This window comes from Misgurnus anguillicaudatus, chromosome 13 (assembly GCF_027580225.2).
Source record: "Misgurnus anguillicaudatus chromosome 13, ASM2758022v2, whole genome shotgun sequence".
In the NCBI taxonomy this organism is placed as follows: Eukaryota; Metazoa; Chordata; class Actinopteri; order Cypriniformes; family Cobitidae; genus Misgurnus; species Misgurnus anguillicaudatus.
This window is the reverse complement of record NC_073349.2, coordinates 11,260,501-11,278,631: the sequence shown is the minus strand read 5'-3', so window position 1 is coordinate 11,278,631 and position 18,131 is coordinate 11,260,501. Positions and strand designations below refer to the sequence as shown.

The 18,131-nt window shown below is 39.0% G+C and overlaps 2 protein-coding genes across 4 annotated transcripts in view; one reads left to right on the top strand and one right to left on the bottom strand.

Annotated features, from left to right (window-relative positions):
• Positions 1-568: 568 nt before the first annotated feature.
• On the top strand, positions 569-13,251 carry ppp4r2a (protein phosphatase 4, regulatory subunit 2a). Of its 2 annotated transcripts, none has more exons than XM_055188706.2 (9): positions 569-727; positions 1,305-1,386; positions 5,783-5,953; positions 6,093-6,186; positions 6,306-6,343; positions 6,470-6,538; positions 6,716-6,853; positions 11,265-11,539; positions 11,877-13,251. In XM_055188706.2, the coding sequence occupies exons 1-9, from the start codon at positions 694-696 to the stop codon at positions 12,197-12,199; spliced, it is 1,224 nt and encodes a 407-aa protein (XP_055044681.1). In that variant the 5' UTR covers positions 569-693; the 3' UTR covers positions 12,200-13,251. The 2 variants fall into 2 exon arrangements, with proteins under 2 accessions (XP_055044681.1, XP_073731105.1); XM_073875004.1 differs by lacking the exon at positions 569-727 and adding an exon at positions 892-945.
• A 2,452-nt stretch (positions 13,252-15,703) lies between these two features.
• Positions 15,704-18,131, bottom strand: part of pdzrn3a (PDZ domain containing RING finger 3a) — a 41,143-nt gene continuing 38,715 nt past the window's right edge. For both annotated transcript variants that reach the window (XM_055189038.2, XM_055189039.2), the window contains exon 6: positions 15,704-17,954. In XM_055189038.2, the coding sequence (XP_055045013.2) occupies positions 16,473-17,954 (1,482 nt within the window). In that variant the 3' untranslated portion in view covers positions 15,704-16,472. The remainder of the gene's footprint in view (positions 17,955-18,131) is intronic.

The following is an 18,131-nucleotide window of genomic DNA, read 5'->3' as shown; positions in this document are numbered from 1 at the left end:
AACCAGCATAGACCAGCATAATTCCCATGCTGTCCATGCTGGTTTGATGCTGGATTTTTCAGCAGGGCTGTAGTGTGTTTTGGGCCATATTCCATTAGAACCACAAAGAACCAATACATACCATTAGAGACCAGCGAAGACCAATACACTGTGTGTTTTAGGCCATATTCCATTAGAACCAATAAAATTCCCAATAAAACCAATAGAATTTCTGTGATGGTGTTTATTGGTTTTTTTAGCAGGGGGGTCAGCTCAGCTGGTCTTCCAGCCTGACCAGCTAAAAAAGTGGCATAACCACACTAAAACCAGCCTGCTACATCAGCTAAAACCAAGCTGGGGTTGTTTCAGTAGGGAAGTTAGGATGAACAAACCAGCATGGGTTTTAAAATGTGTAGTTATATTAGTAAATTTGCTGACCTTAAATGCCCCTTTCTATCCAACAAACACACCATGCACAGATATATTAACAGACAGATAAGGTACACTGGCATCTTGCCACCAAAATCTCCTTTCTTGTACACTTGCCAGCGCAAGTTTTCCGTGTGGCCTTTTGGCGCGTGCTCAACGGCGACGGTGAAGCAGGCAGTGACGTCACAGGCGCCATATTAAAGATTTGCTGCTGTTTTCTCCGTGTCGCTGTTGCCATCTTTCTGTTGCCAGCCGAGACCAGAGAGTAGCAATCATACCTCCAACATGGAAATCGACACACTTCTGGCAGCCTTCAGAGGTACCTCGAGCACCGTTTTAACGTCTTTGCAGAGTAACAGAGTGGGTTTTGTACATTTGTTAGCCTGTAAGCTACGCAAGGTGATCAAACTAGCCGCTCATGCTAGCTGCCGAACCTACCGGGAAAAGCAGTAACATCACAACAGTTAACATTGATTGGCTCTTAACGGTGTACAGAAAGTGTGATCGAGTCGATCTCGTGCATGTACCAAGTCGGAAGTAAATAAATCGCTCTTTTTCCTCAGTTACACACTAAAAGCCGGTTAGCCGTGAGCTACTCTTTAGTGTAACAGTTAGTAGTCTGTAAGCAGTACTGAGAACAGCATACACTTTATTCTGATTTACACTCAAAAACTGTTAACTTGACGAAAGTTCACAGACAAGTCAGCATAAAAGTTTGTTGGGCGCTTAACTTACTTGTGTTGTGGTGCCCTTTATAAGAGCGTGGGCTCATTTATTGAAGTTATTGTGCATGAACTGAAGTATGGTGTCAAAATGAATGCACTTATGTCTGTGATCATGTGTAAAAAATATTATGTTTGCAGCAGCTTCATTGTTTCATTTGCTTTTCACTGTAGATTTTGAGAAGAAAGGCGAAAAGGAAACCTGTCCGATTTTGGACCAGTTTCTGTCTCATGTTGCAAGAACAGGAGAGACCATGTAAGTTCAGCTCGTGCAGACATATTCACATGCAGTTGGGTTTAATTTAATCCTGTTCTGGGAATAAACTTGATTTTTAGATGGATTTTTATTTACCCTCTGATGTACCGGTGTCTTTAACACTTTAAGTTTGAATCATTCAGGGTGTGATGTTGTTGTAAACAAATCACCATAGTGATTATCTTTGACCCTTCCCACAATTCTCCGTATTTGTCATGTGGTAGTACAACTTAAAATGATCTGTGTCCCAGACTGTGAAAAAGCCATTTAGTAAGTCAATTTTAGTGATTTACTGTTTTTTACATACAAAAATCATCCTACATAATGTAAAGAACATTTTTGTGAAAATATATCCTTGATATTTTTAATATTGACTTTAATATTCAATTGTCTTCAGAACACACTTTTAGATATTTCTGATGAAAACTGGGAGGCTTCTGTCTGTCCTATTGACTTCAGTTAGTTTCACAATTATTCACCGTTTCCCCCAGAGTTAGATAGGTCCATAAATACCTTTTTCATCACTGTGCATGATGTAACTCTGTCTGCTAGCCTAGCTTAGCACAAAGACTGGAAGTAAATGGCTCCAGCTAGCATACTGCTCCCAATAAGTGACAAAATAACACCAACATTTTCATATTAATATGCTGTGATTTGTATAGTCACAGCGTGTATAAGGTCATATGAGACACAGATGTCTTTTAACCGTAGACATACTGAGAACTATATTCTCAGAAGGCGAAGTACTGCTACTTGGGCGGAGTGTTCCTCACCACGGGTCTTTTCAGATGCTGCGAGCAAATTAAATTAAATATTAAATGGGGAGCAGTATGCTAGCTGGAGCCATTTACTTCCAGTCTTTGTGCTAAGCTCGGCTAGCGGTGGGTGCCTCATTCAGTTATGGCACGCACAGAGATGAAACGGGTATGTATGGACTTATCTTACTGGGGGATATGTAGTTGCCAACGTTTTTTTCACGCTATTTTATTTAAGCTATTATGCAAACATTGCGAACAATACATAAACAGCCAGTATAAATGCGCAAATTACTTGCCGGCATATTCTGCGTCTGTACGCTGGCAACTATGTCAGCAGGTGACGTCAGTAGCATGCGCTGTAGTCTGCTTGTGAGCGCGCAGTAAACAGCCAAGTAGGAGAACAAATTGTTGAATAAAATCGTTTGTTTCGTTTTCTTTGCGCACAAAAGTGTTTTTTCGTCGCTTCATAATATTATTATTGATCGAGTGATGGAGCATGAACCTTTTTGGCGATGTCTTTCATTCTTTTCTGGGAGAAATGATTGTGAAACTAACTGAAGTCAATGGGACAGACAGAAGCCTCACGGTTTTCATCAAAAATATCTAAAAATGTGTTCTGAAGACAATCTGAGCACTTGGTGGTTTAGAATGACACGGGTAAGTGTTTTATGATAAAATTATAATTTTGGGGTATACTAACCCTTTAATGTTTTTGTTGAACAAAACCATGTGTCTACTTGGTTTGATACTTTATTTGGACCAATTATTATTGGATCATCATCATCATTATGTCATTTTAAAGGTTATTGCTCACTTGGGTCTAGTTTTTATTAGAGGTTGACCGATATTGGATTTTACAGATACCAATAACTAATGGCGCTTTTCATTGCATAGTACCCCACGGTTTGGGTCAGGTCAGCTCACCTCACTTTGGCTTGGATAGCTTTTCCATCGAGTTTAGTAACACTTTGGAGTGGGAGGGATTATAGGCATGTCATTATATTTGCGCTGCGTACTGCTGTGACATACAAGTGAGAGCGTTGTTGTACATTCATTTAATATTATTTTTCAGTCCGCCACAAAATTAAAAATGGCCGCCACAAATGGATGTTTACACATCGCGTTTATCATTACTGTCTCACATGACAGTTTTCTGTACAGACACCCGTGGCGTCAGTCGACGCGCTCCGCTGAGCCTCATTTAAGTTGCATTTAAGCATATATGCGGACGTGCGCGAATGTGCCGCCACAAACTGCAAGTCATGATTCTCAACCTGTGGATGTTTGTCATCGCTGAAAGGGAGTTTGGGAACTTACAGCAAAGCACAGATGACAAAAGGTTTGCTCGAGACAGCGCAAGCTAGCATAAAGGTAAAGCTAATCTTTTACATTATAGCAATGAAGCTGGTAGTAACGATTCTCTCAGACCAATCAGTGATCTACAGTGTTTTCGCATCAAGTTTTGGTATCAGCTCGGGTCGCTTGGAATCCCAACCGAGGTGTACTAAAAATATATTGGGTACTACGTACGTACTGCACCTAGTGGAAAAGCCCCCAAAATTAAGCTGACCCAAACCTTTTGGTACTATGAAATGAAAAAGCGCTATAAGCTGGTCCCTGCTTGCCGATAACCAATTAATTAACCGATAGTTTTTAAAATGGATACTGGATAAAAAACACTCAAAAGTGAAATGTATTACAAAAGTAATCAAACAACAGTACTGAACCATGAAAATGTGCTAAATGAAATAAATGTATAAATAAAAATAAATTAATTATATTAATAAGTATTGAAGTTAATTCTTTTGTAAAATACTCCCACTGGTAACATTGAAATTACATAAATGTATATTATTTGTAGCTTTGTAATTAATTTGCTTCCGTTTTAACATTTAATGAGTAACATAAAATATGGAACATAAAATATGGACATAAACTTAAAATACAGATAGATCATGGATAAAAGTAACCAGCTGGACATAAACTAATGCAAATCGATGATAATAATCATGACCATAAACGTTTGGGTTGGATTTATCTGTGTTTTTTTGTGTTACAGTTTGAGGTACTACTAATATTAGTGTCCTGTCAACCTTGACAACAAACTTAGGTTCCTGCTGTTGTTTCTCTGTTAATGCAGCATCTATTCAGCAAATTAATTACTTCATATTTAGTGATAGACCGATATATCGGCCGGCCGATATTTGCAAGTTTTATGTGTATCGGCATCGGCCGATATGTGGCTTCCGTGTTCGCCGATTTTTTCCGACTTTAGTTACAGACAGAGTGCTGGAAGCCGCAAGCGATTGCAGGTCATGTGACTAGAACAACCAACCTTTCCATGACAACATTGAAAGCTCGGCCTAACATCTGATCATAGCTGGACAAAGCAGGTTTTTATTTCTAAAATAAATGTAAGAACTGTCCAAACTTATAACATCTCTTTTTAACATATCTTAAAATACACCAGTGCCCTGTGTTTTGCCTCAAAATGGACACAAGTAATGTTTTTAGCATGGCATGTTTGTTAAAACTGGTTATATTTCCTAATTAAACTAAGCTCTAGTCCTAGTTTAAAATAGTTCCTGTCTGGGAAATCACCCCTATATATTTGTAGTAGTAAAGTGCTAGAAATCAATATCCTTTGCTGATAGTTCCTCATCATTGTGGAGATTGTAGTTCATGGTTCCATAGCACCCTCACCTGTTTTTACTATTTGTTAAATATAGTTTTTTTTTTAAGTTCAATAAATGTCACTTTTTTAAATAGAGACTTGTAACATTTGGCATCATCATTGTGTCATTTTTATGATGTAAATTGAGTGAGCAAAAGCAGTATCGGCTCCAAATATCGGCTCAAGAAAATCGTCAGCCTGTAACGGTCATCGGCTAAGGCTGATGAAACAAAAATCGGCATCGGCACTGAAAAATCCATATTGGTCGATCCCTATTCATAATAATATGACGCAACGGACTCACTCAGAAAAACGATCGGCATGGATTTTTTGCAGATAGTCGATTTTTCCACCAATGAACTATCGGTGCTAAACTGATTAATCTGTCTACCTCTCTTTTTTTTTACCAAAACATCAAATTACTTTATTATCAATTACAAAAATAATTGTTAGGGACAGTCCTAGATTAGTTAAAACATTTCAAAATAATGTGATTTCAGTTTATATATTTTATCATTGAGGATTTCCTAAAAAGTGTACAATTTGGTTTTGTCTTGTTCTCGTAAACTCAGTCTCGTGTCTCATCACACCCCTATTATTTACTCACCGTCATTCTTTTAATTTTTTTATTCAGAACCCAAATGCTAATTTTTTAAACATTGTTTCCTTTAAGTCCTCATATTCTGTGTCTGAACTGTTGTTTATGCAGTTTTATGATGTTTAGTTTTTTTTGTTTGTTTAGTTGTTACATTTGTAACAAGAAATATCCACAACAACTTTGATTCAAACGACATGGTAATAAGTACATAATGACAAAGTTAGAATTTTTAGTTAAACTGTCCCTTTAAAAGAAAGACATTTTCCATTCAGTATTCTATGGATGGTAGTTCGGTTTATTTTTCATGTGTGTTGATGTATATTTTAAAATGACCCATATTATAATCATCATATAATATAATTCCAGGATTCAGTGGTCCCAGTTTAAAACCTACTTCCTCTTTAAACTCGAAAAAGTGATGGATGACTTTAAAGCTTCATGTCCAGAGCAACGAGGACCTGCCAATCCAAACGTTGAGTACATTCCTTTTGAAGAGATGAAGCAGAGGATTCTCAAAATTGTCAATGGATACAACGGGTAAGTGAAAGTGAATACTATGCATTCCCAAAGGTGGAGAAACTATTTTTCGAGGAACGTTAAATTGTTGCTAAATTGAGAGAAACTTGCCTTTTATTCTCCAAAGTATTCTCTGTTGAATGTGCATTTTATTTCCCAGGATTCCTTTCACTATTCAGCGTCTTTGTGAGCTGCTCACCGAGCCAAAAAGAAACTACACAGGAACAGACAAGTTCCTCAGGGGCGTGGAGAAGGTATTTATTTTTATAGTCTTTCAGCAATAATGCCTTTTGTATTTTAACTATATTATTTAAATGCTCAATTTCTTTAGTTTCATATCAAAATCACAGAAAACTTTTATTTTTTATTTCAGAATGTGATGGTGGTCAGTTGTGTGTATCCTACCTCAGAGTGAGTTAAACTGTTAACCTGTTATACTATTTATTTTACTCTGAACGTCAGTCTCCACTGATGCACGTAATGTGTTCAAAAACTGTTCATCTGTCCCTCAGACTGTTCGTATTTTATTATTTTTAGGAAAAAAGGTTGCGTCAACAGAATGAATGGAGTCATGTTTCCTGGCAATACTTCAGCTTTTTCTGACAGGTGAGTTTATCATTTCAAGCACTATTATTATTTAGTCTTGAAAATTTCTCATGGGTCACTAGAATTTTAAATTGAATCTCTTGAGTGCCAGTTTAGAGCATACTGTTAAGAGACACTAGTTGATGGATTTAATGTATCTGTCAGGTGGATTGACGTGTCTATGATTGTGTGTAATAGAAATGTGAATGGTCCAGGAACACCCAGGCCACTGAACCGACCAAAACTCACCCTGTCCAGCAGTGTAGCTACCAACGGCCTTCCCGACAGCACAGAAAACAAAGAACAAACTTCCGACCAATCCGAGAAAACACTCAAGTAAGTACACATGGGGGATTATATGATAGGAGGTAAATTTGATTTCTTTTTCTGCTTTTTAAAATTTTAATAATTTGGTACTGATTTTCATGGATCACAAGATGTTACAAGTAGTGGTCGACTGATATGGAGTTTTTAATGGTTGATGTCATTATTAAGAAAGCTGTATGGCCAATATAACACAAATGTAAATGGTAAATGGACTGCATTTATATAGCGCTTTTAATAGACCTATGGTCATCCAAAGCGCTTTACAAGTTGCCTCACATTCACACATTCATACACCGACGGCGGTGTCAGCCATGCAAGGCGCCATCCAGCTCGTCGGGAGCAGCTGGGGTTAGGTGTTTTGCTCAAGGACACTTGGTCCGGTGAAGCCGGGGATTGAACCACCAACCTTTCGGTTTATAGACAACCTACATGAACCACTGAGCCACTGCCACCCGCTTTTAAGTCACTTAAATGTAATTACAGTATATAAGAGACAAACAGAAAATTGGTGAAACTACATAAACATTTGTTATGCATGCATAACATTTATAAATATACCCTTTTAAGTTACTTAAAACATATTTGCAAGACATAAATAATTATCCAATTAATCCAATTAATGTGGATCTGACATCTCATGGTACTGTTTGAATAAGTGTGTTGAACTAGTGTGGTGTTGTGTGCAGGGCTCTGAACCGGTTCAAAGAACGAAAACGAAAACCGGAAACGAAAGAAATTTTAACAGGAACGAAAACGAAAACAAAATCAATTTTAATTGTTCTGAACAGAAACGTTTATTTAAAATTACCATTAACCGGTTAATAACGTTATTTTATCGTTTTCTTTAATATTGTACTTTATCAGTGACCAATCATGAATTGAACAGTACAACATGTGACTTTGACGCATCAAGCGTGAGTGACTTTGACACATAGCGTGAGTGAAATGCCCGCGCCGCAGTCATCGAGTCTCCGGCCCGATAGCATTTGTCTTAAATAACCACAAAGCTACCCATCAAATGTTCAAATATGTTTAAGTTAAAACTTGCTTGGAAATATGAAGAGGCAAACTGTAACTCAAAAAAGCCAGGGGACTTATACCACTGTCAATTACTTTTTAGATGGGTCGCCACCAAGAAATTCCTTTTCGTTATAATTTTTCTTACGACAAGCTGTCTTAACAAGTCTGTCTGCAATATTAAAGGATGTGGGGGAGAAGTACAGTAGCCGGGATTCACTGAAGTAACTTACAGAGGCACATTTAACGTAAACATCCAGCAGAGTATGCTGCGGTTTCAACCAGTAAAAGACCGGCATAAAACGGGTCGTTTTTTTCAGCTGTTTATACTTAAAATTAATGCAGGTATTTATTTTGTGGTTTTAACAATTAATGAAATGTTGAAGTTTAGTTATATCATGTGTTATGTTATTATTTTTGTGTGAAAATTAGTCTGTATGCATGCATTAGTTAAAGTATAGCCTGAATTAAAATAACGTTATTAACCGGTATTTTTTCTAAGTAAACCGTTTTCGGAACGTAAATGTTCAATGAGGAACGCAAAAACGGAAACGTTAAAATATCGATTCTGCTCGGAGTGAAACGAATGCTAATTTTTTTCGTTTTTAAGCCCTGGTTGTGTGTGACACAACACAACGTCATGTTAAAAATTGAATAATAATTGGTAATTTTTCTGTCGGTCAGACTTTGGCTTGAGTGACACTGAGGGATGGTTTCCCGACAGGGTTCAGATTAATCCAGAACTAGGCCTTAGTTATAGTTTAGGACATTTAAGTACATTACATGTGTTCATTTTGGGACAAAACAATGGCACTGAATAATGATATGTCAATGCAAGATGTTTTTTAATTAAGGCAACTCAAACATGCATTTAATTCTGGGACTAGGATAAGCCCTGTCCGGGAAACCGCCCTGAGTGTCTTTTTTTTTTTACAAATTTAAGCAATAGAGAAATTTACTGGCCGATTAAAAATGTATTGGCCAATGCCGATACCCCCACAAATATCGGCCGGTATATTGGTCTTGGGAAGTTACATGCCATAACAATATAATATTTTCTCTAAAAGCATCTTGTATAGCTAAAAATCATGATTGACCGAATTAGTCAATGTCAACTCTGTTACCAAGGTAGAGTAACAGTATTTAACAGTGCTCTCTCTCTCTCTATCTCTATCTCTCTTTCTCTCTCTCTCTCTCTCTCTCTGTCAACACTGTTACTCTACCTTAGTAACAGAGTTGACACTGACTAATTCGGTCAACAGGAAATCTTGATTTCAGCTACATAAGACACGTTTACAGGAATTTTTTGTTATGGCCTATAACCAGTAGAGGCCGCAAATTCAAAATATGTGTTTGGCATGTCATGTGTAGGGCTCGTCATGTCAAAACTTGTGCCTGCTGCACATGCGTCAAAAGAGTTTGATTAAAGGCACCGGCCCCCACTTGGAAGAGAAGTTACTGGCCGCCACTTGTTATATGCCATAACAAAAATATTTTCTGTAAAAGAATTAGTCAGTGTCAACTCTGTTACCAATGTGGAGTAACAGTGTTGACAGTCATATATGAGAGAGAGAGAGAGAGAGAGAGCTGTTAAATACGGTCAACACTGTTACTCTACCTTGGTAACAGAGTTGACACTGACTAATTCAGTCAACAGGAAATCATGATTTCAGCTATATAAGACACGTTTACAGAAAATATTTTTGTTATGGCCTATAACCAGAGGTGGGCAGTAACTTCCCTGCCGAGTGGCGCGAATTCAAAGGTCTCAACCGTGACAACTGCATTTAAATGCGGGAGTAAATCCCCTAAATGTTTGTTACATGTCTGTAACAAGACTCACTCCCGAAAATATGATGATTGACACAGAAATAACCATAGTCACTCACAGCTTTGACCAAAATAATTTAACAGCATTATGTTTTTTTATAAACCTCCGTCTTGATGTTGTGTATTGCACGCTTTTGTGAGGCTGCTCCAGAGCTCGCTTTCTTGTAGTGTTGCCAGTCTTTTTTGTACTTGCATACCGTTTTTGGTGTTAAGAAAGTGTAAAGGTGCCGTCCCAATATTTCGATTTTTGAGATAAAGCATTTTGATTTATTTCGGTTTATTATTGGATTTTTCTTGTTCGCTGTTTTTTTCCTGCAAGATCTGGCAACCCTAGTCAGCGAACGCTCGTGCCTCTGTCATTTTCTAGCCACATACACAAGACACTTTCCCCTTCTAGGAATAAATTTTTTCAGAAGAGAGAGAGACCTGTCATGTCCTTGATGCACATTTAAACACTTTATTAACTACTAGTTGTTCAGTTCAGTTATGTAACTTACACGCTATGCAGAGTTTCTGTAAATGCGGTTGTCACTACCTGCATTTTGCGGGAATTAATTCGGTTGTAGAATGCGGTTGTGAGTCCCGTAAATGACTGAACTGTGTGTGTACAGAACAGGATTAAGCATTAAAAGGTGAAGTAACAACCGAATTAATATGCAGTGTGTACGGGACCACAATGTGTTCGACGTGTCACATGTAGGGCTCGTCATGTCAAAATAAGTGTTTGGTGCATCATGCTTAATGTCAAAATACGTGCCTGCTGCACACGTGTCAGAAGGGTTTATGATAAAAGAGACGCTCACGTTCACAAAATACTCGCAAGACACTAAATTAACAGTAAACTTGGATTACACATGAGATTAAGCGAGTATCTGGCAAATGGGAGCATCTCTTTTATCATAAACCCCTTTCAAGCGTCTGCATCAGGCGCATATTTGACCTGACGCATGATGCACATAGGTTCACATTTTGACATGACGAGCCACATGCATGACACGCTGAACACATATTTTGAATTTGTGCCCCTCGAAAAAGAAGTCACCAGCTGCAACTGGATATAAGCCATAAAAATAAAATATTAACTAAATACTAAATAATATTTCGAAAAACTTCACGTGCCCTTGATAAAGAAGTCACCGGCCACCACTGCCTATAACATTTTTTAGGTGGTTTCACGGACAGGATTTAGGTTAATCCAGGACTAGTCCTTAATTATATTAGGACATTTTACAAACTTGCCTTACAAAAAAACAATATGGGTGTGCAGCTTGAGCCAAAACAATGGTATTGAGATATGTTAATATATGTCAGGGCAATATGTTTTTAAAATAAGACCGCTCAAACATGCATTTCAGTCTGGGACTAGGATAAACCTTGTCCGGGAAACCACCCCATTGTGATCCATGACAATCAATACCAAATTATTAAAATTTGGAAAAGCAAAAAAATAATCACCCACATGCACAACACTGGATGCATACATGCACATATATTGACAGATTACTGAATTAACACAAGGTGTGTTATACAAATGACGGCTTGTATTTGGAGTCTCATGTTGTCTTTATTACAGTGAGTCTTCAGCATCAGAAGCAGAAGTTTCACATGGTGGTCCGGTAAAGAGTAAACACCGTGAGGATGAGGATGCTACAAACGCTGAGACGCATGAAGCGAAAAGGCTCAAATTCGACGAAGAGGAAGACGATGAAGATGAAATGGCACAGGATGGAAAGAAGTCGCCCTGCACGTCGGCAGCAGAGAGCTCGCTGGACGTCCCGCAGTCCTCGTCAGACGTCACGGCAGAAGTTAGGGATAATAAACGTGACGAATTCGACTCTGAAGATCAGGGTACATTTCTTATCATAACTTAATCTCGCACTGTTGGCTAATCAAATTTAATGTGACATAATTCACCTAAATCATTGATTTGATTCGTTGACATAATCTTACTCAGCCAATATTAAGGATATCAAGGTTATATTTTTACAAAATGTTCTTCACATTTATGTAGAATGGTTTTAGAAAACAGGAAGTAAGGTCATGTCAAAAATTGAAAATTATTCTCCTGGATTTCACAGACAGAAAGGTTCAAGTTTAAAAAAAGCGTAATATTTCTATATTAATGTCTTATTTGCATATCAGCAGCTGTTAAAGATCTCACTGCATATTTGACATCTCTCCACAGAACCCTCTAGCACACAGTCAGAGTCTCTCGAAAACGGGGTTGACAGATCCGCGTCTGAAAATTCACCCAGTCCTTCCAACGACGAGGACACAGGCGGCGAACTGGACCCGCCAGAGAGGGAAGCGAGCGCAGATGAAACGGACGAGAAAAACGACCCAGTGAGCAGTAGCAGCAATAACAGCAGCGAAGAGGGAGTGTCCAGCCCGGAGACACCATCAGCGTGTCCGAGCAGTTCCACAGAGCCGACGGCAGAGGGCAGTAACACAGCAGACATCAGTTCAGACAGCTCAGACACTGCAGAAGACAACATGGAACAAGAATGAAGAAGCCCTGGGTTGTCGATTTTTACACTGTACTGTACAAATCCCTGAAACACTTATACTATAAAGTGAGCAGACGGGGCATGAGCGATGGTGTCCCAGAGGAACACCTTTAAAAACTGGAAGCTCATCTTTTTAATGGTTTGGAGGAGTGTTTGCCATTGAATGACATGAACACGTCCCTGGTGTAATCTTGTACCAAATCATGGACATCATTTTTCTAAATCCGTCAGGAAATCACATCACTGTCTTTCCCGCTCTTCTATAAGAGTGAAATGTGGCGTTTGTGTACAAACACGTACCGAATACGTAGGGGAGCATTTAGCTTGACGGTCCCAGGGTTTCCTTTTGGTTGGTAAACCAGTATCTAAACATTCCAGGAGAACACGGCTATGCTTAGACTGCCTTTTGCATTCATCTTGCTAGTGGCACGTAGTGCTATATATATAGCGACATTACTGTAGATAGATTTTCTTTCTATTTTCAGCGTTTTATTTTTAAAATCTTTGATTTTAACTGCCTTCCCAGCATTTCACATACATTTATTTAATCTACCAGTGCTGGTAAATAGATTCTAAAATTGACTAATGTAATTTTCCATGCATTAGATACTCAAGTGCTGTAATTGAATATAGTGAGCCTGTCTTTACAAACAAGACATAATGTGCTTAACCACTATCGAGCCACTATAAGCTTTTCATTTTCCTTTTCATCAAACGATGGCAAACAGTTGTATAAAGGTTCACTTTGTCAACACCAACTTTCGAATAGTTTTTCACACTTCTTACAGTATGTATACAGGCTGTCTTACCGACCCCTATTTCCACAGCTCCTTTTTGATATGTAGAATTTTTAAATTAAAGTAGATTTTGTAGATTGTAATAAGTGTTCACTGCTTTTGTGAAAAGTGAAACTGTATGATTTCCATGTGAACTGAATGCTTGGGCTTTCAACAGTATTCCTGAAGAGCAATAAATGTTCACATTAAAAGCAGCTACGTGCCTGATCTGTGGCAACCGGAGACCTTTTGAATAAAACATTGATGTATGATATAATATTTTGAGACACAGACACAATGAATGGTACAATATTTCTTTCACACAAATAGGTATTTGAATAAGTGGATCCAAAAAAACTGATCATGCAAGCCATGTTTGAGTGATGTAATGCAGTGTATAATACACATAATGAATTAAAAGGTGAAATTAAAGTACATCTGCATACGTTTAATATACTAGGTTTAATAAAATAAAGTAAAAAGGGATTTTTGGTGCAGACTCAAGTTCTGTAAAGTGTCTCTGCAAAGTACATTGACAATGATGAATGTTCTTTTATTTGTATGTCGCTTTAGATAAAAGCGACCGCCAGTATTGCTAGATTGGAAATGTTGGAGGGTTGTACTAGAAGCTCAAAAATATGGTATTTGGAAGAAAATTATCATACACAAGTTAAATGTGCAGAATACAGAAATTTAGTTACAAAAACAACTTTGGTAGCATGCAAATTTTCCCTGTAGATAAATAACTAGGTGTACCTTAGTGAGAGGGTCAAACAACTGACCTAAGCGCTGTGGCAGGAACACTGTCTTGTAAAAGAGAGAGAGTCATTCTCGATGATTGGCATATGAAGACATATCATGAGATGGAGTTGTGGCTAGAAGGGAAACGGCAACTGCTGAAATCACTGAAATCTTGCCAAATGAGTGCTGTTTTTTTCCTTATCCTACCCCCAAACCTAACCCTAAACCCAACATATTTATGGGATTTAATCACTAGGTGTATTCCATCTAAGCAGGGCTGCTGTTTTTATTCCTATCCTTTTCCCACAAACCTAACCCTAAACCCAACATATTTATGGGATTTAAGCCGTAGCTGTATTCCATCTAGCCAGGGCCGCTGTTTTTATCCCTGTTCTACCCCCAAACCTAACCCTAAACCCAAAATTGTATGGGATTTAAGCCATAGCTGTATTACATCTAGCCAGGGCCGCTGTTTTAATAGCTATCCTACACCAAAACCTAACCCTAAACCCAACATTTTATGGGATTTAAGCAGTAGCTGTATTCCATCTAGCCAGGACCACTGATTTTGTCCCTATTCTACCGCCAAACCTAACCCTAAACCCAACATTTCACGGGATTTAGACAGTAGCTGTATTCCATCTAGCCAAGGCTGCTGTTATTATCCCTATCCTACCCCCAAACCTAACCCTAAATCCAAAATTGTATGGGATTTAAGCAGTAGCTGTATTACATCTAGACAGGGCCCCTGTTTTTATACCTATCCTACACCCAAACCTAACCCTAAACCCCAAATTTCATGGGATTTAAGCAGTAGCTGTATTCCATCTAGCCAGGACTGCTGTTTTTATCCTTATCCTACCCCCAAACCTTACCCTAAACCTAACATTTCATGGGATTTAAGCAGTAGCTGTATTCGATCTAATCAGGGCCGCTGTTTTTATCCCTATTCTACCCCCCAAACCTAACCCTAAACCCAACATTTCACAGGATTTAAGCCATAGCTGTATTCCATCGAGCCTTAACATAAACCCAAAATTTCATGGGATTAAAGCAGTAACTGTATTCCATCTAATCAGGGCCGCTGTTTTTATCCCTATCCTACCCCCAAACCTAACCCTAAATCCAACATTTCATGGGATTTAAACAGTAGTTGTATTCCATCTAACCAGATATGCTGTTTTTATTCTTATCCTACCCCCAAACCCAAGCCAAAACCAAGTCATAGAAGACATGCGTTACACATGTGTAATCCACGATCCACATCCTAGATCAGAGTATAAAAAGCCCTATGATTGCAACAACCATTTGAAGTGTCACAAAATGTGGAAATTATTGTACATTATGGGATTTTTTTTATTATTGATCATACAGAGGTCAAAATTATGGTACAAATACAATAATTATTGTACATCTGACAAACCTGACGACCTCTAAATGAATAACAGTAAGTACTCAACAAATTTGCATAACATTTAAATCAAGTAGATTACAAAGATTTGCCTTTACTCATCCAGATATGTGTAATAATGTATTGATGAAGAGACTGGTTTTACCAAAATGTGTAACCTAAAATTCTAAATGAGTGACTTGCCTCTTAAAATGAGGCATGATATCCCGCACCAATCTACATCCAAATTTACACAGTAAACCATAAGTACCCTGAAGGCCTAAGTATAGTTCATTTTTTACGCATGCATGAGGGTGACGAAAATTTCTTCAGAATCCGCTTGATAAGTCATGACATAAGGTACAGTATCTGCTTCCAAGCCTCCACTCAATAGAGTATATTTATTTAAACAGCCGTTTATGAGCACTATTTATTCACATTACACATTTAAAGGAAAATTGTATAAACTCACAGTGTACACTGCAGTCTCCAGGTTCATGGAGTCACAGACAGCAATATATTTATAAATCCTTGTCCGTGAGTCCATGTCAGGTCATCTTGGATTTTGTTATGGAGATCAAAATTTATAATCGGTTGTTTTGGAAGTTTTGCATTATAAAACAAGTGCATATTAGTGTATTGTTCTTTCCCTATGGCATTTAAGATCGGTTGGACCTGGAAGCGGTGCATGACGTCAAACTTAACAAGCAGATAATTTGAGTGCACGTTTGCGCACCGCCAGATTTTTGTAACTGTGCATACTTTGTACACGCAGGTCGCACACGTGCATTTTATTTAATTGCAGTAATTAGTTTATCCACAAGATGGCAACCGAGGCCTGGATGGGCATCAATTCACAGGGTAGTTGATTTAAAACTCCATTAACAAAATGGACCGGAACACGTGCAAGCTACATCAACAAGGGAGGCCATATAATTAGATTGTCTGAATTGACTCTCTTTTCAACTATAGTATGAAAGAGTGCAAAGATTTTAACTCATGGCATCACCTCTTTAGACCTACCTAACTGCTCCTTACGGACAGTATTGCATGCGTCCAATGTCTATCTATGCGTTAAAATCAATGAAGTATGTTTTGTGAGGCTGTGTGCTCAAGCGTACACGTTAAAAAATGAACTATACTTCCAACTTTGACCAAGCAATCCCTTACACCGGGGTGGGGAATCCTGGTCCTAGAGGGACACCGTCCTACAGAGTCCAGGTCCAACCCCAACCAAACTCACCTTAAAAATCTAATCAAAGTCTTCAGGATTACTTGGAAATGAAATGCAGGCATGTTTGATTAGGGTTGGAACTAAACTTTGCATCACAGTGGCCCTCCAGGACCCAGAATTCCCCAACCCTGCCTTACACCGTAGTCACAGAAAGAAAGGAATTATATAGTCTTGTCCCATCTGTGAACCTTGTGCCATGTGTCAAGAGCTCCTGAATGGTCATCCAGTTGTCGAGTATTCTCTTATTACGTTTTTTCATCATCTTTTTGTGGCTGAGCTGAATAATATCTGGCGTTATCTTGTCCTCCATAGTTGCTGCCTGCTCCTTGCCTTCCATGCAGCACTGCTTCCTGAGTTCCCTCTGTTGCCGCTGTTCCTTGGCGTGTGCTGCGTGCTGCTTGCGCTCCTCCTTGTTCCAGTATCGACCCAGTTTGAGTTCGCTCCTTGCATCATCGTCCGTTGTCATGCCACAGCGTTCTGTTTGGATGCGCGATGCACGCTCTTTCAGCAGTTGATCCCTCGTAGGCCTTTTGGTGATGTACCGTGTTCCATCACTACGAATCTTTACCTTCCATTCCATCTTGGGTCTGGAGTCCGTGGGGAAGGTCTCTGGGTTCTTATACAGGCTGGCTAAGCTGATTTGACTTTGGCCGTACTCAACAGCTGACTTTTGTTGTATAAGGTGCATGTAGCTTTGGTAATGTTGTGCATGAGCTGGGATGTAGGTGTTCTTGTATGAGGAATGCCTTTTCCCTGGGTGGTTCTTCCACTTCTGCTTAGTTTTTTCCACTTTCGTGGCCTCTGGGTTTCCTGAAGGAGATTGACTTTTGGTGGGGGTAGCCTCCTGAATAGGAGAAAGAAGATGCTTTGAGCACGTTGCTGTTGTTGAGTTGCGTCTATGCTTGGGAGAACTTTTCCCTTTGTCTTCTGTAACCAAATTTTGGAATTCCGAAAGTTCTACAGCAGGAGGAATGCTCCAACAACTTTCTCCAGTGTTGTAGGCGCTAGAGCTTTCCTTGTCCACTTGCTTATTAATGAGGTCTTGATGGACTTTTTCCACACTTTGCTTGGTAAGGTGCTTGGTACCTGAATCATTGCTGGATTGTAGACCTTCTCCTGTTTGTAGTCTATGTGCCTGTATGATACTTAGACACTCAAGTTCAATGTTTAGCAGTTCCTCATTGAGCATCTGAACATCAAGGTCATCACAATCCCAACTAATCCTCTCTTTGTATAGCCTGGCATCGTGCTCCAGATATTCACAAGGACTGTTTCCATTCGGCAGGCATTTCAATTCAAGAAGTTCTCGTAAGTCCTCGCAAGCCACGCCGGGTATATTGAGGACTTTTCCACAGTCTACATTGTCAACAGACAGGAAGGAGTCATTACTTAGGTGCAGGTCTCCACTACCTACCGTGTCCTGGCTGAAGTACTTCTTGTGGTTTTCTGGAAGAGTGTCCCAAACAAAGGTCAAGTTGTCCCCCAGGATCTCCGGCTCTGAGCTTTCATCATTACGAGTGCTGTCATCTGTGCGGCTCACACCGCTGTCTTTCTCATGATGGTTAGACAGCATAGTTGCCGTATCAGTAGTACCTCCATCCTCTTCATGCGTACTCTGTTAAAATCAATTGGATAAAAAGAGTTTTATGAATTCCACCTTACCAAGCTTGAAGACGGTCTCCTAGACTGAACTGTTGGGGAAACTGTAAAGGAACACGCCCATATTTTGGGAATTTAGCTTATTCACCGTATCCCCCAGAGTTAGATAAGTCCATACATACCTTTCTCATCT